This window comes from Rhinatrema bivittatum, chromosome 3 (assembly GCF_901001135.1).
Source record: "Rhinatrema bivittatum chromosome 3, aRhiBiv1.1, whole genome shotgun sequence".
Classification (NCBI taxonomy): domain Eukaryota; kingdom Metazoa; phylum Chordata; class Amphibia; order Gymnophiona; family Rhinatrematidae; genus Rhinatrema; species Rhinatrema bivittatum.
This window is the reverse complement of record NC_042617.1, coordinates 32,014,208-32,040,754: the sequence shown is the minus strand read 5'-3', so window position 1 is coordinate 32,040,754 and position 26,547 is coordinate 32,014,208. Positions and strand designations below refer to the sequence as shown.

The 26,547-nt window shown below is 43.5% G+C and overlaps 1 protein-coding gene across 3 annotated transcripts in view; it reads left to right on the top strand.

Moving 5' to 3' along the window:
- Positions 1-26,547, top strand: part of LOC115086762 (nuclear RNA export factor 1-like) — a 433,094-nt gene that overhangs the window by 178,013 nt on the left and 228,534 nt on the right. For all 3 annotated transcript variants that reach the window (XM_029593060.1, XM_029593058.1, XM_029593057.1), the window contains 2 exons: positions 5,162-5,271; positions 12,042-12,078. In XM_029593060.1, coding sequence (XP_029448920.1) covers positions 5,162-5,271; positions 12,042-12,078 — 147 coding nt within the window. The remainder of the gene's footprint in view (positions 1-5,161; positions 5,272-12,041; positions 12,079-26,547) is intronic.

Sequence of the window (26,547 nt, the reverse complement as noted above, 5' to 3'; positions counted from 1 at the left end):
GTGTGGAATACATCTGGACTTGTGCTTCTAGAATGGTATTTTTTAACAATGACCACGCCTCTTGGACATTTTTTTACTTTTGTAGCTGCTCCTTTCAGTTTTTTTTCTAACAATTTTTCTCATTTTATCAAAGTTTCCCTTTTGAAAGTTTAGCACGAGAGCCTTGGATTTGCACACTGTTCCTCTTCCAGTCATTAAATCAAATTTGATCATATTATGATCACTATTGGCAAGCGGCCCCACCACCGTTACCTCTCTCACCAAGTCCTGTGCTCCACTGAGAATTAGATCTAAAATTGCTCCCTCTCTCGTCTGTTCCTGAACCAATTGCTCCATAAAGCTATCATTTATTCCATCCAGTCATACCTTTAACACCCAAAACTTTTCACTGAACAAGAAATATAACAATCATCGTATATAACTTTATTACCTGACTGAGTTGTAAACAACCCCTTTAGTTTTTCTGATTCTCTCCACGCTTTAAAGTTTCCTCTCAATCGGATTATAATGAAAACATCTCCTCGAATAGTAAAGTGTCTCCTTTACTTTACTCAGCAAAATCACCGTCTCCAAAGTTAAGAGAAACTGTCGCCCCCCCTTCTTCTTTCTAGTAGACAACCCTCAGAACTTTCTCCTATGTACAATGAGATCTTCTATGCATTCTGCCAGAAGAACCTTGCAAAGATTTCACAATCTTCTTCATGGCTGTGATGTGCTCAAAGACCTGCATCTTTCCTCTTTTCCACACTGTCAGATGGGGAACTGTAGACTAAATTGTTTGGCCTCCAGGATAGAACAGAGTGGAACAGATTCTCTCTACTGACCGGCAACCTTCGCGGAGTAGTCCTGAAACAACTTTTTTTTCTTGATTTTGGTAAGTCACGTTGCTTTCTTCCAGCAGGCTTCTAAAATTTGTTTTTGAGTGAAATTCAGTAGCTTATTTATTACTATTCTAGACCTCTTATCAGAGTCCTTCTGGCTCCCAATCCTATGCACTTTCTTAACAATCAGTGATCCCGCCATTTCGGACAGTCCCAATGCCTCCAGAAGCCATGTCACTATTGTATCCGCCAATTTATATTCTTACAGCGAGTCTGCAAAACTGACAAATCTCAGGTTATTATGTCTGGATCTGTTCTCCAAATTGTCCAATTTGTTGTCCTATAATTGTAATCTTTTTTTCTAGTTTTTCAATTTTGACAGCTGCCACAAGTGCATCATCTTCCACCAGCGAGACCCGATTTTCAGTGGCCTCTAATTGCAGACCAAATTCCTGTAGAGAATTTTTCATATCTGTGATTTGTTCTTTTATTGCCTCTAGATGCCCGGCTATCGCTGCTGATAAGGCTTAAATAATTTCGCTCACCACCACTTCCTCTAATGAGCTTTGTGCACCTTTTTCTTTACCAGTCGCCATCTTGTTGTCTGCCAGCTTGATCTTCGATTTCTCCTTTTTAGCGGGCTTCACTACCATAATATTCAGAGACTGTTGCAGATATCTGCCAATGGACATAGGATCTTGATTTTTGTACCGCCGATAGCACAGGTTTTGCAGATGTTCGCCAATTGTCAGGGGATGGCCACCCAGCCCTAAACAGACGTGTCTAATCAGGACCACTATATCAAGTGACTCTGTGTGTGTATTTTTACTCACATATAAGACTGATAGTTTTATAAATGAACATTTCCATTGTTAAAGCACTATTTTACCCATGGAATTGGTTTCAAAATTACCCTCTTAAATAAAGGAAATATTGAAAATGAAAATATGTGCCTATGGGAAAAACCCATAGGCACATATTTTTGTGCCTATGGGTTGTTATTTAGGAGAGTTTTGGGTGGATCCTTGGACCGGTGGCAGATGACCACGGCCCCGGGGGAAAGAACTCCGAGAGGGACCACCAGTCAGGCTCAGAGTATGGAGACAGACACACACTAGTTCTTTTATTAGACAGTATACTGAACCACCAGAGGTGGCAGTAGTGAGCTGGAATGCCCGGCTGGGCTGTAGTCCCTCAGATACTGGAACAGCGATCCCTGGAGGCTGAACTGGAGAGAAACTGAAATATAGTGAGTAGGCAGGGTATGCAGAGTTCATGTACCGAACCTGATGGTAACACTCACACAATGTCTCATAGAAGCCCAGGAGCTGGAATGAAGTAGGCCCTCGAGGAGCGAGTACCTGGTTCCAGGGAAAGCTCTGAGAGAGCGATGGTAACTCACAGATGTAGTAGGCAGCGATGACTTCCAGGCAGAAGTGAACTCCAAAGAAGTCTGGGAACGAGGGCTCTCTGAGTACTGGTTCCAGACTGCAATCTACAAAGTAAGAGAGAATGAGGCCCCCAAGGAGTGGGTACCCCTGGTTAGTCCGAGGAGGCAGAGTAGCGTAGATAGAATGAATCCATATCCTTGCTAACTTGACTTGTTAGCAATTCAGAGACCTTTAAATATCTGAAGCGGATGACGTCATCTCAAGGGGACGCCCCTGAGGTTCACGCCATTTCTGGTACTTGAGGGGAGGCTGCGCCCCTAGGCATCAGGTCAACATGGCGGATTGCAGCATCGGGCCGGTCCGGGGACGCCGGATGAGGATGGCCGAAAGACGCCGCGGCAGCCAGCCTTCCATCAACCCCGGAGGGAGTCGCCAATGCGGTAAGGTGGGCGTAGTGGAGACGTCAGGCAGTGACGGTCGCAACAGTATGTTAAAAAAAAAAAAAATATATATATATAATAGACTACTATAGCAACTGCAGCAGAATTTGTCCTTTGCCAAAGAATTGCAGCAAATCATCTGCTCGCATCACTACCACTCTCTTGGTGCTGCTCCATCTCTTTACTTTAACTTCCTTACTGCTGGCATGCTATTGCTTCCTTCATGCTATACTTGCCCACCACTGATGCTACTATTTCCTTCCTGTTGCTACATCAGGCCTCCCAACTTATTGCTGCCTTTCTTGCACCACGCCAGCTCACTACTCATTCTGCTACCTCCCACCCACTGCTGCACCAGGCCTCCATTTTGCTGCTGCCTCCTTCACTCCATAGCAGCCCACCACCAATAACTGTTGCCTTTCACCCTCTCCTCTGCTGCCCAAAGTCATATGGTGCCAGAGCCAGCAGCAGGGGTGGCTCCAAGGTTGAGCAGTTGGCTCATCAAGAGAACCAGGACTAGAATTAGAGGACTAGAAGAGATACTGTGGGGAATGGGAAAGTCTAGACTGGAAGAATTTGGTGAAAATCTGGAGGACTGAGTAAATGAGGAGGTGAAAAGCAGTGAGTGGACAGGAGGAGTCTACATGAGTAAACGAGAAAAGGATATCCTAGGGAAGTAAAGGAAGAGAGAAGAGGCATCTTTGGTAGGGAAAAAGCAGGAAAATGATAGGATAAGACAGAAGAGAGAAAGTGGAGAGAGAATGGAAGTGAGAGAAAAAAAGAACTGAAAAACCAAGAGAGGGAGAAAGAACTGAAATGTAAAATATAAAATAATGAAAATAATTTATTCAGACTTGAAAAGCAAAGGTTACCAAACTTTATTTTAGGTACAAACTGCATTCAAATGTAATCAAATGTATCACAAAGCTGCCACCGAATCTTGAAAACCGAGCTACAAATATGTTATCCATTAATTTTTATATCCCCTTCTCAACCAGAGATCACAAAATGCATTTTCTGCCAGAGCTCAGCTAACCTAGACCTAAAGGCATGTTCTCTAGGTGTTGATGTTGAGCAATAGCTGAGACTTCTGTATCCCAGGGGCTGTGAGTGCTGTATCCCTGGCATCTCTAGCCTCAGCTGGCCTGGGGAACTGAAATCTGACCCAGGGAAGCAAACTCAGGTCTCGTACATGGCAGTGCACAGCAGTACCACTAAGCCACTGGATTTGACACAAGTTGTAGAATTATTAATTTATCTTTTTCCCTAGTGTGTTTTTTTCCTTTGGTGGTCTCTTCTGCCATCCTCCCTCCTCAGATTGCATGCCTAGGTGGCTCAAGAAGCCCTCACCAGCAATGGTTTCTTTTGACACACACCTTTAGTAACCACTTGTTGGCCAGCAAGGGTTACCATAGTGGCAGCCGTCTTTTCCCTCCTGAAGTCTAGGTGGGGAAGCTAGGCTTGACTGGCCATAATAGGATGGGAGATCCGAATCTGGATCCCCCATGCCATAGCACCTGGCCACAAGACTGGGCTTAAGCTGCAGAATTTTATAATCTTTTCTGAAGTATTTAATCAGGGACTGCTGCAGGAAACTGGAGACTTTGACTATGGAGAAATTTAGTCTTAATTAGTTAATTTCCTATCTTTGAATCCTGCTAAACCATTCCAGATGTGTGGGTTTATGCTATTCTGTTAGCAGATGGAGAGCCACAACCTTTTCAGTAACATCATCACTGACTATAAGCAGTGGTTAAGTCTGGGAAAAGCAGTAGAATGGAAAAAAAACCCCTATCGCCATACTTCAAAAAACTAGGAAACAATCTGAAAACAGGAGAAAACCCTCCAACTGCAGTACCCCTTCTAAGTATTCTAACAAAGGATAGAAAGGGAGAAAGGACGCCACATGGTGGAGAAATAGAGAATCTGTGGGTTCTTTCTATAGAGAGAGACTGTAAAGCTTCTATGAGACCCGAGGAGCTCTTCTATAATGACAAGCGAAAATATATCCGTGGACTTCTAAGGAGGCTCCTAGACTGGTCTAGCAGGACTCAAGGAAAGTAAATTAACAAGTCAGTCTACATTTTTCCTTCCTTATCACCCTGCTAGACCAGTCCAGATGTGTGGGAATTACCCAAATCCATCCTAATGTGTGAGGGAGAAAGTCAGTGCCACTCTGAAAATGCTTGCTTCAAAAAGTTGTAACTCCTTTGACTTGCATCTTTAACTCATAATGTTTAATGAATGAATGTAAGAATCATGAGCCCTTATTATATAAGCTCGAGGAGCCTGCAGGTCCTGCAATGCCTGTGCTTAAGATTCTCTTCCGTGAGTCAAGCCTCTGGACTGGACTAGCAGTATGATAAGGATAGATAAATTATAAAGCATAGAACTTTTCTATGTTTTTTACATATTGTTTACACATAAGCATAATTTCAATATATTTAAACCATGCAAAAAATATTAGTAACTAATTAAAATGTTTTGTGTTTGTTTTTTTCATTTTTAGCTGGCAGTGGAGCAGGATTTGGACATAATTCAGAACATTCAGTTGACTGAACTTTGGTTAGAAGGGAATCCACTGTGTACATCTCTGAAAAATCTGTCTTCATATTATAGGTCAGTTAATTCAGTGGCACATCAGATCCTGTTGCAGTGATGGTTTTTGACATAAGAATTTAAGAAATGCCTTAACTGGGTATGTAAGAACATAAGAAATTGCCATGCTGGGTCAGACCAAGGGTCCATCAAGCCCAGCATCCTATTTCCAACAGAGGCCAAATCAGGTTACAAGAACCTGACAAGTACCCAAACACTAAGAAAATCCCATGCTGTTGATGCGGGGACCATCTCTTTGACCCAAAGAGATGGTCCCCGAAGCATCGTACATTAGCCAGCTGCATACTGTATTTCAGATCCAGTTTCCTGGCTACTGGGGACAGGAGGCTAGAATGTCCCACATTATAATTTGCAGGTTCTGAAGAATCTGGATACACTTTTTTATTTTTTTTTAGCGCGTGCACAATCATTTCTGCTGGGCAATCGATGCACTAGGCAAATGACACCATGCTAAAAAGGACATGCTAGAGATAAATTGTGCATCCCTAGCGCATCCATGGCATCGAGTGCCCAGGAGATGTGGCTCTGCGCAGGTTAGGAAAATGGACACTCAATTTTACAATTAACTGATATAATCTGTTGCTGGAGAGTGTAGTCAAGCCCAATAGTCTAGCTTGGTTTATAAAAGCCTTAAAAAGTTTCTGGAGGACAACAGAACTCCATTAAAAGCTATTAGCCAGGGAGACTTGAGGAACTGGAGCAAACAGCAGAGAACAGACTTCCCCATTAGGATCTGTTGAGTACTTCTTCCAAGCAATCACAATTGGCCACTATCAGAAACAGGGTGTTAGATTTGATGACCTCTGCTCGAAGCAAATTCGGATCTGCTCTGATTGCTTTTCTGCTGCAGTGGGATGCAGGTCTACAATATGCTTTTCTGCCACTCCTGCTAGTGGCGAGGACAGTTCAGCTGGTGCTCAAAGATCAGCACAACTTATTCTGATTGTTCCAGCATGGTTCAAACAGATGTGGTTCTCCTGTCTCAAGTTGTCTGGCCAACCTGATTCCTCTCGGAACCAATCCAGCATTGCTAACACAGGAGGAGGGTTGTCTGTCACCTGAAACTTCTCCCCCCCTCAACTTGATGGCATAATTTTGAGTGCTTCATAATGTCCTCATTGTCATTATCCAAGGAGGTTGAGAATGTCATGTTTTCAGCTAGGAAGCCATCCACCAGAAGGGCATATGGATTTATATGGTGTAACGCATGCCGCCCGCGGCAGACCCGCGGCGCAGCCCTCTCACCTTCTTGCATGGACTCCAGCTCCTGGTTCCTCTTCACTGGCGGTGGTGGGCCGCTAGCTCCGACCTCAGGTTGTCTCCAGTGTCTCCGGCTCTGCCACAATCCCCAGTGTTGCCAGCCAAAGATGCCTCTGCTCGTTGGGCCTCTCTGCGTGGCCCACGGAGAGATGCTGCCATCGGGGCCACGCCCCTCCCTAGACGCACGCACGCATCGCTAATCCTTTTAAAGGGCCCGCGGTGGGAACATGGCCGCAGCCCCAGATGTTGATGTTAGACCCTTCAAGTGTATATAAGCTCAGACCTCGCTCCATAGCATTGCCTTTGCAACAGGTCTCCTTGTACTCCTCATACTCGTTGCTGATAGAGAATCCTCTCTACTTCATGTTCCTGACTCCTGTGGTTCCCAGTTCCTGTCTTCCTCGTTCCTGCCTCGTCTGTGTTGGATTGACTCACTGGATTTTGACTCTGCCTCTCTCCAGCCCTGGACCTCTGCTATGCCCGACTACTCTTCAGCCTATCTCCAGCCCCAGACCTTTGCTACGATTGACTACACTTGCCTTCTCCACCCCTGACCATTGCCTTGATTGACTACGCCTGCCTTCTCCGTGCCTTGACCATTGCCTTGATTGACTACGCCTGCCTTCTCCGTGCCCTGACCATTGCTTTGATTGACTACGATGCAGATTTCTTCGTGTCCAGAATCCTACATTGCTTGCCACGACCTCCGCTTGTAGTGAAGCCTCCTCTAGCCTATTCCCTGGACGTGGACTTACAAGGCTCCAGCCTTTCTTTGCTTAAGCGCCTCCAGTTACTTTCTGTTCCATTGGCACCTGAGTTCCTGTATCGAACCCAGTCCAGGTTAGGACTATGCCATCTATCAACTGCTGGCTCTGGGTTGAACAACCTTTCTTCACAAACCAACCTCGAGGCCCACCTAAGTCCTGCCGGCCCCGGCACCCAAAGGCTCAACCTGCGGGGACGAGGGCTGGTATAGGTGAAGCTCCAGCGGCCTCTATTTTCAGCCCACTCCAACTGCAATGGTGGGGACCCATAGGTCCCTACCTATGGGTTGCATCAACCCCACCTCGACCCAAGAGTCCATTTCCGATGCAACATATGGCAGTGTTTCTCGACCTGATGCCAGGCGCGATCTCTATATCTTTTTGCCCATACCCCCAAGGATCTGCTTCAGTACTTGTTTTCCCTCTTCTCTGTGGGTCTCAGTACTTCATCAGTGAAAGTGCATTCTAATGCTATCACCTGTTAGGGGCAGGGAAATTTGAACCCGCAACCCCAGATATTCAGAGCTGGGGGAATTGGCATCAAAGTCTCAGGGGCTCTGAAGAAACAAATATTCCTAGTAAAGCTCAAGAAAATAAAGGTTAGCGAGAACCGCCCCCAGAGGATCCCTACTGGACCAACAGTAGGTGTGGCTTCCCAGCAGACTATAGTACAGAAGGGAATCCTGTCTGCCACACCTTTGTTGATCTAAATGCCCAGCTGATATCCACCTTGCAGAAGCATTATCAGTTCGACTTTTTGTCTCTGGCCTCTTTCGTGACCCTTGCCTTGTTCATGTCTCAGATCTCACCCTTCACCATGTAAGTCCCTGGTTCTGGTTCCGGATCCTGCTCTTGCCTGTTCCTGCTCCAGCTACATGCCTGCTCCCACTCCTGCCCTGCACTACAGTCCAGCCTAGCTCCTGCAGTCACTGGAAACCCTGGCTGCCACCTGAACCCATGGGCTCAACCTGACAGGAAACAGTGGCTGTTGTAAGCTGAAGACGTTCAAGCCCATCCAAGCCTCATTAGGGAAGCGCAGACCGTGACACTAAAACCAACTGGCTAGCAGACTATATAGCACATTATGCATTGGCCTGTCTTTAAATTACAGACTGTGTCAAGGCTTATCAAGTGAGAGCCATGGCTATTTCAGTTACTCACCTAAGAGCAGTTTTCACTGAAGACACTTGCAAAGTTGCAACTCTGTGATCTGTACACACCTTTATGTCACAATGCTGTTTGGACAATCTCTAAAGAAGTGTCAGTAACTTTGGGCACAGCTTGTTCACCCTTCCCAGGGGATCCACGTAGCTTGTTCAGTAAGTGGTCCACTAGGCAACTATAGGCTTGGGACTCCCCATGTGTCATGGCTAATGCAGCTTTGCTTGTTGAAGGAGAAAGCAAGTTTGCTTACCGTAGACAACAGGATGAGTTAGCTAAATTTAATACCCACCCATAATCAACTGAGGAGCTTGAGAGGCAGTGCACGTGTAGAAACTCCCACGCATGCTTAGTAGCAAAACTGAAGTACTGAGAAGGGCAGCTGGTTCAGCGTCACTAGGGCCCATGTTATCCATCAAATAAATTTACCAAAATGAGGACTATCCAATGTAACTTTTGTGGAGCCTTTATTCTGAGGGAAATTGTCTGGAAACTTAGGGCTTGCCCCATTTGTTCAGAACTCTCTTCCTTGAAAAATGAGCTGGCTGAAGTTAAAGCTGAATTAGCTGCAATAAAGAAAGTTTCACTCACTTTACATTATTCAGGAATTAACTCCCCATTACCACAGAAAAACCAAAAGTCAAGGAAAAAGAGATTTACAGTGGGCTCAGGTAGGATAAGACCTGTGACCCACAGACACCCGTTCTTGACAGCTGTGCAGCCCACAAGTCTACCCCCCACTCACACAGGGCATTAAGGAACTCAAAAAAAACAACAGGATTACAGTGGGCTCTGGTAGAATTAGACCTGTGATGCAGAGACACACGCTGTATCAAGTGACACAAGTACAAAACGCCTTCTCTGTATTAAATACTGAAGAAGTTCTTGAGAAAGAGATTGAAGTGTTATCCAGAAAGAAAGAAGAAACTCAATGCATACAGAAATTCCATAAAACTATCAGTAACCAAAGGAAAAAGCTCATTGTGCTGGGTGACTCTGTCATCAGAGGCACTAATCTGGGAACTCTCAGCGAGGGAAACACCACAGTTAAAAGTCTCCCAGGATCATTGGCCAGCAGAAATGCTATTTAAATAGTCAATGTGATCAAAGAAGAAAGCAAAGACTTTAAAGTTGATATTATCCATCTGGGAACCAACGATCTTGCTAGAAACAGCATCCAAGTGGTACAGAGAGATTTCCAGTCTCTAGCAAAGCAGATTAGTCTTAGAGGACAACATCATTGATCGACAACAGTTTGGTTTCAGAAAAGGGTACGACACCAAAATCTTACTACTCTCCAGCTTTGAAAAATTCATTCGCGAATTCGACAACTAATATCGATTATATCATTGTCTGTCTTGACATATTTCAGCATTTGACACACTGGACCATTACATACTCCTAAATAGATTAGTCATTGGGAATTTCTGGTCCTGTCCAAAAAAGGTTTACTGCCCCTTTCACTGATAGATTAAAACAAATATGGATAAAAAATGCCACATCTGATTGGTATGCTATAGCCACAGTGGCTCCCAAGGTTCTGCACACTCTGTGATACTCTTTAATATTTACCTCACTGCAAATTACTAGGCTACCTTGGTGTCAACTATAGAATCTATGCAGACAACATACAGTTTTTCATCCCATAAAACTCATCATGGTCTGCAACTTTTGACTTATTAGAATTATGCCTAAATTCTATTAAATGTTTGCTGAAATCAGGATTCTGACATCCACCAAATCACCTTCTCATGAAATCCCATCCACATTCAAATGTTAAGGCCATAACATTCCAATTGCTCAAAAAACAAAAAAGCTTGGATATATTGAATGTCACACATCTCTTGATGAAGCAACAATTTGCCTCAGTAGTTAAACCTTCATTTTTCAATTTGCATTTTAAGATGATTAAAATCTTTATTAGAAATGAAAGATTTCCACTTCATTCTCCAATCCCTTATCCTGACCAGTTTACTGTAATTCACTATACCTAGGCCTCCCAACTAATTCTACCCAGACACTACAAATCATACATAACTCAGCTCCAAGGATACTCACCAGGAAAAAAAATAATCCATGAACATATATTCCCTGTCCTAGCAGCACTACACTGGTTCCCCATCACCTGGTGGTCACTGTACAAAGTCGCCAGAATGTTCCTCTTCTCTCAGGCATTCAAGACTAATTCCTAGTCAGCAGGTGGTTCCAGAAGTCATTTTGAGATTGTGTTGTAACTGGTATTTTATTGTACTTTGTTTTATTTCTGTATGGTACTGCGTGTTCTCAAATTAAAATTCACCAAGAAATATTGTATTTAGGTGGAATATAAATATTTTTAAATCAATAAATTATGTCTCTATTCAAACAAGCCTTTCCCCAACACCCTTGATGAATATTGAATTGTGATGGATCATGACCTGAATTTGACTATGACCTTGTTCTTATGACATTATAGTTCACTTGTTGTTTGTTCCTATGCTTCTCTGCTCTCCTTATGGTTTTTTGTACCCCTTACCCTTCCCCTGTTACTTATAATTTCTGTTGCTTTTGTTCCATGTAAACCGAGGTGATGTTTCGACTAACATCGGTATAAAAGACTTGTAAATAAATAAATAAATGAGACCCTAAATTTATAAAATACTTTTTTCACCCATGCCCAAATTTAGACATAAGTAATCTAGGCAAGTGCCTCTGGCGCCAAATTTTGGTAGATGCTGGAGCATTGCCGATACTACCACCATCCAGGCATGCAATTCTTTCTTCTTCCAGTTCTTCTCTCTGCCGCAACAAGATCTTCCGATAAACCAATGCGGAGCCTCTGCATTGACACTTGCAGGCTCCCAGCAGGTTCTACGGCACTTCACTCCTTGCCCTGGTAACAGGAAATCTGTTCTGTAGCAGAGGGTGGAGCGTTGCTTGATCAGCTGGGCAGAGCACGCCGATGCAAAGGCCTAGCATTTGTTTAGAGGTAGATCTTGTCGCAGTGCCGATGGCTGGGACCTGTAAAGGCTTGTCGTTCCTGAGGTGAGGGGAGACAAGGCGTGGGACAGCAAAGAAATTAATGAGGGGGGGGGGAGGAGGATGTAGCTTCCTCCCCCGTGACTCCCCTTCCTCCCCTTGTATCCTCCTTGGATTTTTATGGGGGGGGTCTAACCCTTTCAATGATTTTCGGGGGCCACCCCCCACCATTGCCTATTTATTGTAAATCTGCTCCTGTCTTCACCCTAGGGCTGGCTATTGTATCTGTATTACAGCATACAGGAAAGAGAGAAGTTGGAACTTGAGGGCTGATTTACTAAAGTGCATTATCATGAATTAATGTGCGATAAGGCATGTTATTAATGCATGTTAGAAAATAAGCAATTCATTGCAAGGTAAGCTGTATTAAAATTAGCAGTTAACCTACATTATAGCAGTGGATTTTTAGCATGGCTTAGTAAATCAGCCTATGACCTTAAGATTTCAGCTATGGGAGAATTCACGGTTTCTTTGTCTTAGTCCGTATTTGATAAACAGTGTGAATACTTGATTATATCAGTACCAGTTAAAATCTCAATCTGCATGCATACTTTTGTATTTATACAGCACAGTAAAGCGGCTATTTCCAAAGGTCAATAAATTGGTAAGTGTGTGATTTATATGCATTTTCTTCTTAATGAAAAATTAAGATTTTTATCAACAAAAATAAACCACTATAGTATGCAAGTTGGAAAAGATGAATGAATTAAAGGTTCTTCAGCATATGTGCTTTAAAATATTTAATGCAATAATTGATTTGAGTCTGCTGCTGAAATCTTTTCCTCTTATACTGTGGTATAACCGGATAAATTTGCTTATTTCATTCACGATGCTTGGAAGCATATTCAGACAGCTGTCGAGCAGGCAAGTTATGTGGGTAAAGTTGCCCAGATCGCTCGGCTAGTCAGTGAAACACAGCCAGTTATGCTTTATGCTGAATATAGCTCAGTGAAGTCCCAGTTATCCAGATAAATGTATCTATATAGCTTTAGGACTGCTCACTGGCACGACCATATTTAACTGGATAGCGTATCCAGATTATGTTAAATTATCCAGATAAATTATCTCTGCCACAGTACACGCCCAGAATGACATCCACTACCCTTTCTATAAAGACATAGATTACTCCTGAGTCTTCTCTCTTTCAGCCTTAATTGTTTGAGGTTGATCTCACTTCCAATTTTACTTATATCCATTTTCTTTGGTTCTACTCCTGGCTCTTCCTCAGTGAACACAGAACAGAAATATCTCTTAAAGTAGTTCTGATTTTTCCTTTTCAATCTCTACATATTCCTCCCCTTCACCTCTCAGTTTCACCATGCCACTTTGCACATCCTCTTATCACTAACATGTCTAAAAATAAAAATAAATAAAGGCGAGGTCCACTTTCAGCTGCTGTGTGGCTTGGTAAGTCAGATAAACTTATCCAGCTAACTTTGCCTATATATTCCATGGCTTGGCTGCACTGCTAAATATATCCAACAGGTCTACGTGATGACTAGTCGGATAACTTATCCAGCTAACTTTGCCTATATGTTCCATGGCTTGGCTGCACTGCTAAATATATCCAACAGGTCTACGTGATGACTAGATTAGTCGGATAACTTATCCAGCTAACTCTGCTTCTCCCAGTTATACCCCTGGAATGCTTCTAACTTTTCGACCAAATTTTAACAGGATAAAAAGTTATCCAGCTAGAATTTAGCTGGATAAGTGCCCAAGTATTCATTCAGTTAGATAGCTTCTAAGTTATCTGGTTAAATGCTTCTGAATATGGACCTCGTTTTGTCCCTATGATTTACCATATTTATTATTTTTTCTTCCATTTACAGCTTTGTGCTTATGACTACATTCCCAACTTCTCTTAGCTTTTCTAGATTTTGTTGCTTGTCGTCTTCTTTCTGCAATCTCTTTTTTCCTTATCTTTTCAGTTGTTTCTTTAGAAACCACTGTGGTCTCTTTTTTTTTTCTCTTACCTTTATTTACTCTCCTAACAACAAGGTTAGTTGCCCTTACAATATCTCCTTTTAGTTTTTCTCACTACTCTTCTTTGTCCTCTGGATTTTCCCTTCCAGCTAATGACTCCTTGAAATACTTTGTTTTTGTTGCAAGCGCGGTTGCTTACTCAAGGGAGATGTGAGCCCTTGGGCCACGGCGTGGCTCGTGGAGTACACCACACAAGGCACACACCGTGGGAGATGAGAGCATTCAAGCACAGGCTGGAACAGGAACAATGCTGGATTGGATCAAGACAGAAAACATCAGGAACTGGAACAAGGCAGGCTCAGCCCTCCACTGGACCTGTACACACCGGTGAGACCCAGCAACGCAATGCTGGGCTCAAGAGTAGCCTTCCGGCCTCTTGGTAGCCCTTCCGGACCCGCCGCTTGGGAACGACGAGTGTGTGAGGCCAGTTGGAGGCTGAGGGCAGGAACAAGACAAGATATGGAACTCAGGACTTGGAAGACTCAGACGAGGAATCAAGGAACTTGGAAGACTCAAAGACTCGAGGAACTTGGGAGACTCATGGAACTTGGAAGACTCGGACAAGGTTTCAGGATACTTGGAAGACTCGGACAAGGTTTCAGGATTCAGGCACTAGTACATGTTGAGTACTGCACCACAGCTGCCCATGGCTGTTCGCGGACCACGCCAAAAGTGAAACAGACTCCAGGCGAGACAGTGGAAACTTGGAACTGGAAACTCGTCGAAGATTCAGGAGAGGCCTGCTCAGAGACGCGCCCTACACAGCCACCCTTGACTGGTCGCGGTCCATGCTGAAGTGGAGCAGGTTCTGGCTTGAGTCTTGGGCATGGACTGAAGCAGGCACAAAGTACTCCAAAAACCAGGAACAGGATTCAAGACTCTGAACTCGGCATTAAAAACAGGGGCCATCCGAAGGCTTGTGCTGCAGACGTGAAGGCAGGCATGCCATGAATCCCCTACACAGCCCCCCATGGGCTGGTCACGGACCACGACGGTGGCACGCCAGGAAAGGTGGACAAGCAGGGAACCTGGAAGCAGGACGAAAATAATACGGGCAGCGCAGGAACAGGATCCAGCCGGAACGGGGCTCCAATGACCAGGAACAGGACCCGGGTCAATACGGATTTACCTCAGGATGGACATCTGGAGGTGGAATCTGGCAGGCGAGGCTAGACAGGGATACCCGGAGCCAGGAACTGGAGGAACCAGGACACAGTAACTGGAGTACTGAACATCGGGAACAACGAATACCAGGAACTTCAGCCATGCGGAATATCAGGAACAGACGACGAGGGAGCTCCAACGAAGAACAGATCAGGAACATGGAACGAAGAGCCATCTAGACAAGCTGGGCTAGGAGCAGGCTGATAGGTCATCCGTTGGAGCTGCGGGCTTTTCCTGCCACTGGCCCTTTAAATGTTGTACTGAGGCATGCGAGCCTATGCAGGGCCTGGGGAGGCAGGAGTGGGGACACCTCGTTGGCGGCGTTCCCAGCCGCAGGAAGATGAATCGAGCGGCTTCCCCTGCCGCTCAGGCAGTGGCGATGATGGCGACTCCTTGCCGCAGGAAGAGGTATCCCGGGAGTGGCACCAGGGCCGTGAAGGTAGAAGGATGGCGGCGGCACTCCACTGCGACGAGGCGTCTGGGCAGCGGCTCCTGCTGCGAAGAGGCAACGGCAGCCCCTCCTGCCGCACACAGAGGCTTCAGGCCGTGAGGAGCGGCAGCAACGATCCGGGGCAGCCTAGGCCGCAAGAAAAGATCCTGTGGCTTCGGGCCAGGGCAGGTGAGAGGCTGCTCGCAAGATGGGCTCCGCGAGCAGCGTCGTAACAGTTATTTTAATAATGTTAGTTCTCCTGACGTCTAGGACCCTCGCCTTTGAATAAATCCTTATTGCCTGCGCTCTTATGAACTACATTGTCTGGTGATCATTGGATTCCAGTTGATCATTTATTTATTTATTTAGAGTCTTTTTTTTTTTTTTTATACCGAAGTATAACATATTGCCTTCACTCCGGTTTACATTATAAACAACTTAGTACATATAACACTTCCGTATGCTAACATATTGACAAGTTTACAAAAAACTAGATACATTTTGGCCTCAGTTAAAAAGATTATGAACAGGTATATAAGAATATAACATAAGTCTGTTATCAAGTGTGACTCTGGAAGGTTGGTAGAACATGAAATATAGTATAGATGTCTAATTTACACCGAAAGAGAGTTAATGGAACTTTTGAAGGTGAAATGAGTTAGATGGGTGGGCTAGTTAATAAGGGGATGAGAAAGATTAGTGGGACAAATAGGTCATATCAGGAGAGAGTAAAATAAAAGAAGTTAAGAGGGGAGGTAGATCTGGACAGGAGAGAATTAGTTTAACCAATACCATCTGTGAAAGTTTGTCTAAATAACCAGGTTTTGAGTTCTTTTTTGAAAGATTTGCAGTCATTGATAGAGCTTAGGTAGTCTGGTAAAGAGTTCCATGCTTTTGGTCCTGCGATTGAGAAGGCTCTATTTCTGGTGTTGGATAGTTTAGCAGAGGGTAGGGAGGGTATGACTAGTTTGAGTTTATTGGTATTTCTTGTCGAGCGAGGTGTTTTGTGAAGTTGGATCATGTGGTAGAGGGCATTGTTGTCTACTTTGTGTATTTCGTTGTGAAGTAAGGTTAGAGACTTATATATGATCCTTTGTTCAATCGGCAACCAGTGAAGACTCCTCAGTACCGGAGTGATGTGATATAATTTCTTTTTGCCGGTGAGAACTCTGGCTGCCGCATTTTGTAACAATTGAAGTGGTTTTAATGTTGATTTGGGGAGGCCAATGAGGAGTGAGTTGCAGTAATCAAGACTTGAGAAGATTAGAGATTGCAGGACAGTTCTGAAGTCTTGTGGGAATAAAAGAGGATTAAGGTGTTTTAGAATATGAAGCTTGTGGAAGCCTTCTTTTGTTTTCATTGTTATACACTTTTTGAAGTTCAGATCATCTACTATGACATCAGAAACACTCTCCCTGCTTCTAGGAAACGCCACAGTTGGGATGGCCCAATCAACATCCGGCAGATTGAAATCATCTAGCAATAGTACCTCCCCTTTCATAGCACTTTTTTTTGAGTATTCTCCATTAAATTTCTATCCATTTTTCTGCCTATAATGGAGATCTCTGTTACACCAGTATAAACAGATGTTCATTCCATCTTTCCAGATTAATCTACAGTGTCTCCCCCTTACCTCGTAAGCCCTGCAGTTCTGTTATTTTAATATTATTTTTTTTATACATAGTGCATCTTCTCTAGATCTGGGACTTTATTTCCCATACTCTGGGCATTAGTATCCATAGCTTTCCAGATGTAGCCCATTTTTTCCATTGCTATGCCAGTGTTTATTTACTTACCCGAGGGTTAAAACTTGCAAAACTTGAGTTTGACTTAGCTTCAGTTCATTGTGCAATGGCGATCAAGAAACCAGGTTTTTAAGATGTCCCCGATGTTCCTACAAGAAGTCTTTAGTGGATCTCTATGACCACTGCCTTTGTTATTTGGATCGTTGTAGCATGTACCTAACTGCACTGCCTGCATATCTCCCAGGGCCATAAAATTCAGGAGTCTCATGCTCAAAGAATATTTGAGTTCACTTCAACCTTCTGAAGTAGCTAATTGGAATCAAACGCCAGCTGAGGGACCAATTCCTAAAACAAAAAGGCCAGTGCCTTTTCATGCTAAGCACTATGACTCAGGAAGTCTCTGCATTGACAGCCTTCTCCCCTATTAAAAAGAGAGAGAAAATGCATGTGTTGGTGCCAAACAGGTAGGTGTCAATGCAGGCCCCATCTGAACTGATGACTCCTTGGTATACAGAATCAAGACAGCTGATCCTCAATACAGAAGTTTGACCAGCACCGTCGACAAGCAAAGGAATCCATGTCCTTGTCAATGCCATTAACATTTCAGAGCTGAGATATAGAATTCACTGTCAACCAGTCAAACATCTTAATTCCTTCAGAAACTAAGCAAACTATGCCAATTTATTTCCAGAATTGGATAGTTCTTCTACGGGGACCCCTCCTCCTACCCTTTTGTCAGGAAAATGTGGCTTGGCTTTGTCAATAACTGTTGTTTTAACAGTCCAGCTTCACCACTCTTCCATCTCAGAAGTTTCCTATTTTGGAATCTATGGCCAAAAAATCTACTATTCCATCCTATCAAATTAAAAAGGATGTCATGCACCCTGATCCACATTTTAAGTTTCAAAGTCCATATTAGACTAAAGATAGGACTTCCAATAGTTTTGTTGGACTCCCAGGAAGGATCATAGTCATCATATGATTTTTTTTTTTCTCTTACCTTTCTGATGATGAAAGGTTTACTGGCCTTTCGTCAGACCTCTCACCTTGTCTTCCCAGAAGTACATTTCTGCTGGGGGACAGTATTATAAGACAAACGTGACAGAAATTCGATTTGAACAACCTTCCAGTGGGGGAAGGCTTCAACATTTCAGCCCAGGCTGGTCTCTGATAGCATCAGTCGTTGAGTATTAAAAATCATGCATCAGGAATATCATTTACATTTCAAAACCTTGCCTCCAAACAATCCTCCAAAGAATCATTCATGAATACAGAAAAAGAGCTATCAACTTATCTTGCAGCAAAGGCAGTGGAGCCAGTACCAAATTCACAAAAAAACACAAGTTTCTACTTCATATACTTTCTCATTTCGAAGAAAACAGGTGATCTTCATCCTATCTTAGACTTCAGGGATATCAACAAACACCAAAAGAAATAAAAGTTCAGGATGAACACTCTAGGGACCATTCTCCCTCATTTAGCAATCGACTGGCTGACCACTCTGGACCTCAAAGCTGCATAGGAAATTTCTGTGTTTTATCATAGCTAACAATCATTGCCAGTATCATGTTCTTCCTTGTGGTCTCTTGGTGGCACCCAAGGTATTGACAAAATGCCTCACTGTCTGGGTCATTTTATCATTTTGCGTTAATTAGTTCAATATATGCTAATATGCAAATATCACATTAGTTATGCAAGTGGGAGGAGTTTGAGAGAGAGAGAGAGAAATTCTGTAGAGACCACTATGTAAGTTTACTATTTATATCACTGTAAGAGGGGGCACTTTTAACTCGGGGTGGGGTAGATTTTTGGAGGGGGGGTCAGTTTTACATACACAGAGTTATGGAAAGTAAAGTTGACATCAGTGACAGTTTTCTATCATTTGGCGTGATGAAAGGTAAAAGAGTAGTTGATTTGTACAATGTACTCTCTACCTAGCTTGCATCACTTCAAATGACAGAAAATCTTCACTGATGTCAACTTTGCTGTTTGTACCTCTGACTGTGTATGTAAAACTGCTCCCCAAAAACCTACCCCACCCTCCCAAACCTCACCTCGAGTTAAAAGTAAACTTACATTTTGGTCTCTACAGAGGCTTTCTCGCCGCCCCCCCCCCAATAATCAGCATGCAATGCGAAAGATAGTGCAGTTGCGGAAATTACCTATGTGATGTGGGAGCAGGGAAATTAGCCTAACCATGCCTCCTTTTTTTTTTTTTTTTTTTTATCGTGGACGCTATTTTCGCTATATTTATAGCATTTTGATGAATCTAGGTCTGTAGTCACTGCTCATAGGGAGGGTAATTTTATAACAGCCCACATAGGGCTGAAGTTCACGTGTAGAAAGTAAATGCTGACTTCATCCTGAATTTTCAAAGCAGACTTGCATGCTTAAATCCATTTTGACAATTAATGTGTGTATATGGAAACCAGGAAGACATACACGTACACCTATATGCCTGTTTGGGAGTAAATGTGTATGTATACATTTATGTGCATATTTTCAAAAATTGAGAGCATATACAAAATAGTTTTCCCACCCTATAACGTCACCCCTGAGGATACATCTTTCTTTTGTGCAAAGTATGCACAAAATTGCATCCACAGGTACTTTTATATGCACAACCCCTGGGGCAGTTTTCTAAAAGCCCATTTATGCGCATAAAACTGCATTTTATGGGCCTAAAACTTTGGAAAATCAGGCCCTTAAGAACAATGTTTTTGTTTTTCCCTCCTTCGACGATTAGCTCATATTCAGTAATAACCTTCAGGAAGTGCATGTCTCTACTCTCTTTACAAGGAATATCCTTGTAAAGGATTCATCATTAATTTTCCAAAATCCAGAATGTAACTGACAAATATATTAGATAAATCCTTGAGACCTTTTTATAAAGATCTATATACATCTGTAGGCTGGGACCAGGAGAAGTGCAGGAATTTCCTGGAAAAACTAAAACTTCCTAAATCCACTGAAGAACAATTAAATTGGTTGAATAGATCAGTCAGTACAGAGGAGATTTTAGCAGATATCCAAAGAGCTAAGAGGTAGATTTTAAAAACGAACGTGCACGCTTCCATGTGCGCACGCTACCCGGCGCGCACATGGACGTGTGATTTTATAACTTGTGCGCTGGTGCGCGCTTGTTAAAAAATCACAATCTGCGTACGCAAGAGGGGGGTAGAATTTCACGAGTTTACGCAGCCACGCATCGTCATGCTTCCCCAATTCCCTTTTCCCTACCCTAACCTCCCTATCCTAGGCCCCCCCTGTTTGTTTTTTTTACTTTTTGCTCCTGCAAAGGAGCTGGAGCAGGTTGTGCGCACCGGCACAGCAGCAAATGGTGCACAGCTGGGCCCCTTTTAAAATGCACGTGATGCGCTCAAAGCTTGGCCACACACATAACCTCTGTGTTTTACATGCGCGGGCCTTTAAAAATCCGGCCATAAGTTTTTAAAAACCCCTGGTCCTGATGGCTATAATGCAAAACTCTTTAAAATACTATCAGATAATTTGGTGGCCCTGCTGTGTTTAGTTTGCAAGATCTCATTGCTAAGGCTCCAATGTAGCTCAGATTACTGTAATACATAAATCCGGGAAAGATCTGATGTCTCCTGTGTCTTATCATCCCATTTCCTTATTGAACTTTGACCAAAAGCTATTTGCTAAAATATTGGTGTACTGGCTGGCATTAATTCTCTCCTAAATCATTTAACCTGGACAGGTAGGATTTGTTAGATCTGCATTGACAAATATTTGTTTGCTGTTCACTGCTATGGAACTCTGAAAGAAACATCAAAATCCTTTTGTGGTGGTCAAGTTCGATGCCTCAAAGGGTCATATGGTGTTTTCTTTTCTACATTTTGGAACATATGGGGTTCGTTGCTTTATTTCAAAATGCATTATAAATTAACAGAAAAGGAATCACTGATCACTAAATACAATTTCAAATCAGAGAGACATAATTATTCAAAACAGAGCATACCCAATGGTATTCTGTGTAAATGTACATATAGTTTTGGTTTTTTTAAATAGCACAAAATATCATATTCTTTAAAAACACATCAAACGTCAGTATCCAATTCTTATGCATTCACTCACGTACACACCCTATTATTCATATTAAAACCATCACATGAAAAGGATATAAGGAATTTCACAATGTTATTTTTTTTTAATTATGAAATCATGGAACTGTCCACATAAATTTATATGTATCCTCCCATCATCCTGACAATGGGCCCAGTTATTTCGCCTGTATAGCTTCATCAGGGGAACACAACTTCTCCTTTATTCTAACCGGTATTCTTCTTATTTTAAACAACGATACTTCTTGAATTGGGGAAACATAACTTTTCCTTTTCTTTCTAAACAACAAAATCTTCTAAGAGTGAACCCTCCTCTCAACCAGGGATTATAGCAAAATTTCACTTGGTTGCTGTTTTTTATTTCTGAAAATATATATAAAGGTTATTTAATTTATCCCTAATCACGTTCCTAAATCCAACTGTTATCGTGTACACTTACCACACTCTTATGATATCCTATTGTGTTACAATACACTTTCCGCATCGCTCTTACATTTGTCACTTAAAATTAAATAACAAAAATATTCTATAAATATGTTCAATCACATCAAATATTTACCTCTATTAGAAGACATTACATTTTTACCAACCTTTTTCATAACTACTTCCAAATATCCTTCTCAGATATCGAAAAGATCCAAACATGCCTTGCATGTGCACTGTCTACTCAAGCGTTTTAAAGCACGTAATTTATACTCAACCAATCTCTAACCCGAACATAATACTATGTGATCATATTAATAGTGGTCAATATATGCACCAGAGGAAGCTAGATAAGCTATTGGGAAGGTTTATCTGGAGGAGGAGAAGGCATGGTTAAAGAGAGATTGGGCACATGAAGGAATGGGTCTTCCTGACTTGGTGGTCTATAACCTTGCGAGCATTTTGAGAATCAAAATACAGTTCACTGTATCAGACTATGGAATTATTCTCCAGCTGTTTTTTGTTCTATGTAAACCGGTATGATTTACATGTAATGTAAGAATGTCGGTATATAAAAATCCAAAATAAATAAATAAATAAAATAATCTTCTGAGACTGGTTATGTGACAGATCTACATACGTTAACTTAAAAGGTGAAAAAGCACTAATAGCTCCTGCAGATTTGCGTTACGTTCTGCATGCTCCATCTAATAAGCTTCCAAAAGGGTGGTCAAGGAGTGTATTGATTTCCACTCTGAGATGGGCTTGGTACAGATTATGAAAAAATACTTAAGACCCTATCACTTTGTTCACAGCTGTTATTAATCCATGGTATCATGGATTTTTCACCTGGAACCCACACAGTGGATTTTCACTTCTGTGCGACCAAAGGTATCATGCAACCATATTATGTGTTGGATGACAATGGGAAAATGTGGGCTTTCCAAAAGCAAAAAAAACAATATGCGTTAAATGCAAGTTATTTCTCCTACAAACAACTCAGACATTATATTTTGACCTTGTCACTAGCAGATCTGGGATTGTCTATCCTTGGAATTTTTGAGGATTTTTTCTGGCATGAGGAGCTTGAGAAACTTTCTTTGTCTAAAATACATAAGACTGAAAAAAAATCTGCCAAAAGGATAATATAGAAACTATACTTATTAGATGGAACTGGGAGTGGGGATTTATGCTTAACATAACGAACATTGAGATCTTGCTTTAAACAGTTGTCCGAACTATGTTCCAATATGTATATCAGGAAGTGCAGTATACATTTTTGAGAAGGGCTTATGGGATCAATTTTAAAAGGAGCGTGCGCACGTCTATGTGCGCGTGGCCCTCAGCGCGTGCACATGGATGCGCTGATTTTCTAACATGCGCGCATGTTAGAAAATCCAATGGCAATGTGCACATGCACACCGGATTTTAAAATCCGTGCGGTTGGCCCGCGGTGCATTTTAGTAAACTACACATGGCAATGCAATCAGGTCTCCCCAGGTTCCCTCCCAGTCCGCTCCAATTAAGGAGCAAACTGGAAGGGAACTTTTCTATCCCTAACCCTACCCTTCCTCCCTCTTCCACTCTCTTCCCCGACCTCTAACCTAACCCTATCTATCCCCCTTTTTTTTTTTTTTTTTTTACTTTGCCATTGGAGCAAAAGCAACATGCGTCAGTCGACTGCTGGTGTGCACACTTCCCTGGGACAGCTGGTAATGGTGCTGTCCCAACCCGGCCTGCCCCTTCTGACAGGCCCGGCACTTGTGTGGGTATCGAGGTTTATGTGCGTGGCTGGGCCTGTTGTAAAACATGCGCAGCACGCGCAAGGCCCAACCACATACGTAAGCTCCAAAATTTATGCACTTGGGCCTTTGAAAATTTACCAGTGTGTGTCTCAATGCCTAGTTTTTTAAAGCAAACATTTTTGCAACAGAGATTTGCAAAAAGTGTAAAATCCTCTTGAATTGGAGAGGAAGGAAAACTCCTTCATTTTGGCAATGGAGAAATCTATTACATGATATGATGCAGATGGAGAACATGGCTTCACTACATTTTTCAGTGTTGTAAAATGTTTTTGGCAATTTGGGAGAAGTATATCCAAACTCTGTCTTCCCAAATTTGGAGCTTGATTTTGAATAGCTGAAATGGGGAACATTCGAGAGATTAATGGGTTGGTCTCGAATCACATGTGATTTATGGATTATGAAACTCTGTCACGTTGGATATGGGATAGGGAAGAAGGGGTCTATAGATTGTTATGCTGAAGATTTGAGATGGGAGATTAAGGGCAGGAAGGGGTATCCTTTGATTTTGTTGGTATTATTGTTCAAGAAGTTAATGTATCTGCTACTGTTAGATGATTCAGATATTAGATATTTAGATTGTAGAGGTTGCCTGTCTTTTCAATTAGTCATGGGGGAAGAGGGAAAAGGGGGAAAATAAGTTATAAAAATATATATTACTTTATGGAATTGTTGTCATACCTTTGGAGTGCATAAGAAACCACTGTACTTCAAAGGAATGAATGTACATTGTTGATGTTTAATAAACAGTTAATAAGTGGGTTTTTTTTATGTGCAATGATTATCACCCATTGTTTCAAATGTTCCCTATATAAACAAGTGAGATTTTGTTTACTGTGAACACACCTTTTTTCACTTTTCATTGTACACTTCTTTGCACTTTTCCCTCTGTACTTTTCACAATTTGTGTTTTGTTTTACTTGTTCCAAACATTTGTTCCACTGACAAATTTGTTAAAATAAATAAAGTTATATATTTTATAGAAAATTATAATTGGTCAAAAAAATCTTTCCACTGATATTTACATTACTATCCTTCGTGTTTGGATTGTACGGCCGTCCATTTTTTGTGCAGGTAAGCCACATTTGCCATAAAAAGGGTTTCAAATTTCAAAGTAATGAAACAAGATTATTCAATTGTTTTGGGTGTACGAAACCTGTACAGCCGAATATGTTTGCTATATCTTAGGTGAGGGGTTGTCATTAATGTTATGCCTGTCTGTCGCAGACGGCTGCGACCGCGAGTACTTACTTCTTGCACCACTCTCCTGCCTTTCTTGGGTATGCTCGTGGCGCGGGGCAGTCTACACTGCTGCGTTCCCTGGGACTCCTCATGGCGGTATGGATGCCGTTATCACCCGCTATGACTTCAGGCCTTCATAGGTGCGCGCGCGTGTCACCGGCCCCGCCTTTGACGCCTCTTCGGCGGGAACCTTGGGGGCGCCCCTGTTTGATGTCATTGGACTGCTGTATTTAAGTTCTACCTTTGCCCCAGCTAGCCGACTTGGCAACAAGTTCGTACGCGTCTACAACTCCTGCCTTCGTGTTCCTGAGACTAAGCTTCCTAGCATTTGCTCCTGGACCCTGTCTGGTACCTGCTCCTTGGGAGTTAGTGTGTGCTCCTATGGGGACTCACTCTCCTGGCCTACCCCGCTCCTTGGGCTGGCTCTGCACCTCCTGGGTTCTATCTTGTAAGGCTTTCTACTTCTTGGAATTCTCCCTGGAACACCGCAGCAACCTGTGAGTTCCATGACAGGGCTTTCCTGTTCCTCAGGGTTGTGCCTGTGTTCTACATAAGACCCTCTGCGCCTCCCCGCTCCTCGGGGCCGCGCCTACAAGTATCAAGAGACTCTCAGAGCTTACCCTGCTCCTCGGGGTTGTGCACTCAGATATCACTGTGACTGCCCCCAGCTTCTCGGGGTTGCGTCTACTCTAGACTGCCGGCATTTCCCTGCTCTCCGGGACACTGCCTACATCAGCAGAGATCTAGCTTGGGCTCTCCTGCTCCGTGGGTTGGCCTGCATGTTTGCATCAACGCTCTCTATGCTGCACAAGCTCCGCCCCTCAGGGCTGCTTTCCCGGGGAACCTCCTGCATAGCTAGTCTTGCGCCTTCTGCTCAGTGGTCTATTTGGCGCCTCCTCCCTTCAGGGTCTCAGCCCAGGTACTGCCTCCAGCCTGCCATCCTACTGTGGTAACCTCCTGATCACTGGGGACCTCTCCATCACTTTGCCCAGAGCTCCCTGCTGTGCCTATTCCTCACCTCCCAATGGTGTGGACCTGTGGGGCTCCTCCCCATAGGTAGCAACAACTCACATCTCGGGCCAAGGGTCCACACACCCACGAATCATAACAGATTGCCAAGTCCATGGACCCGGCAGAGATCTCGGCTCTCCAGGCCATCCCTGGCCCTGGCACAAAAGATCAGCGAACAACAAAAATTCTTAGAGTCTCTGGCTGCTGCCATACACAACCTGGGCTCTCGTCTAGATGCCACTGTGACTGCCACTACCACGTCTATAAAGCTCAATACCTCTACCTCTTCGCCGGCTCCTCAGCTGACTGTGCCCTTGCCGGTACCGCCACACTTCTCAGGGAACCCTCTCATGTGTTGGGATTTCCTGAATCAATGCAATATGCATTTCTGCTTGCAACCCGCTTACTTCCCAGATGTGATCACCAAGACCACATACATCCTGGCCCTTCTGGAAGGCAAGGCCTGGGCCTGGGCTTCACCTTTTTGGGAACGAGAAGATCTGGTCCTCCGGGACCTTCCAGGGTTCCTAGCCGTGTTTCTGTCTGTCTTTGAAGACCCCGGCCGGCGCACCATTTCTGGGTCGTCCCTTCTTCACCTTCAACAGGGCTCCCGCCCTTTAACGGACTAAGTCATTGAATTCCGAACTCTCGCTTCGCAGTTGCATTGGGACTCCGACTGTCTGCATTCCATCTGCCTTGAAGGGTTGAGTCCTCGCATATAGGATGAGTTGGCGGCTCGCGAATTGCCCTTCTCCTTGGATTCTCTGACCTTACGGGGTGTATCGACCGTTGACTACAAGAACTCATTCTCGAGTCCAGAGCATCCCGGAAACCGGCACCTCTATGTTCGTTCTCTCCTAGACTGACCATGTCGCTGAACCCTACGGAGGAAGAACCCATGCAAATGGTAGAAGCAGACTCTCTCCTAAGGAACGTCGATGCCAGCAGCTTGTACTGTGGACAGCCCGGGTATGCCATTACCTCATACCCAGTCTGTCTGGGAAACTCCCGAGCCTAGGATCTGCTGGAGGACTTCTCCAAAGCCTGACTTGACCGTCCCCTTATCCATCAGGATGAACAACCAGGAATTCCACACCTTGTCCCTGGTGGACTCTGGGGCCGGGGGGAACTTCATCTTGAAGCAACTCACCGAGCATCTGCGGATCCTCACCATATGCTCTCCGG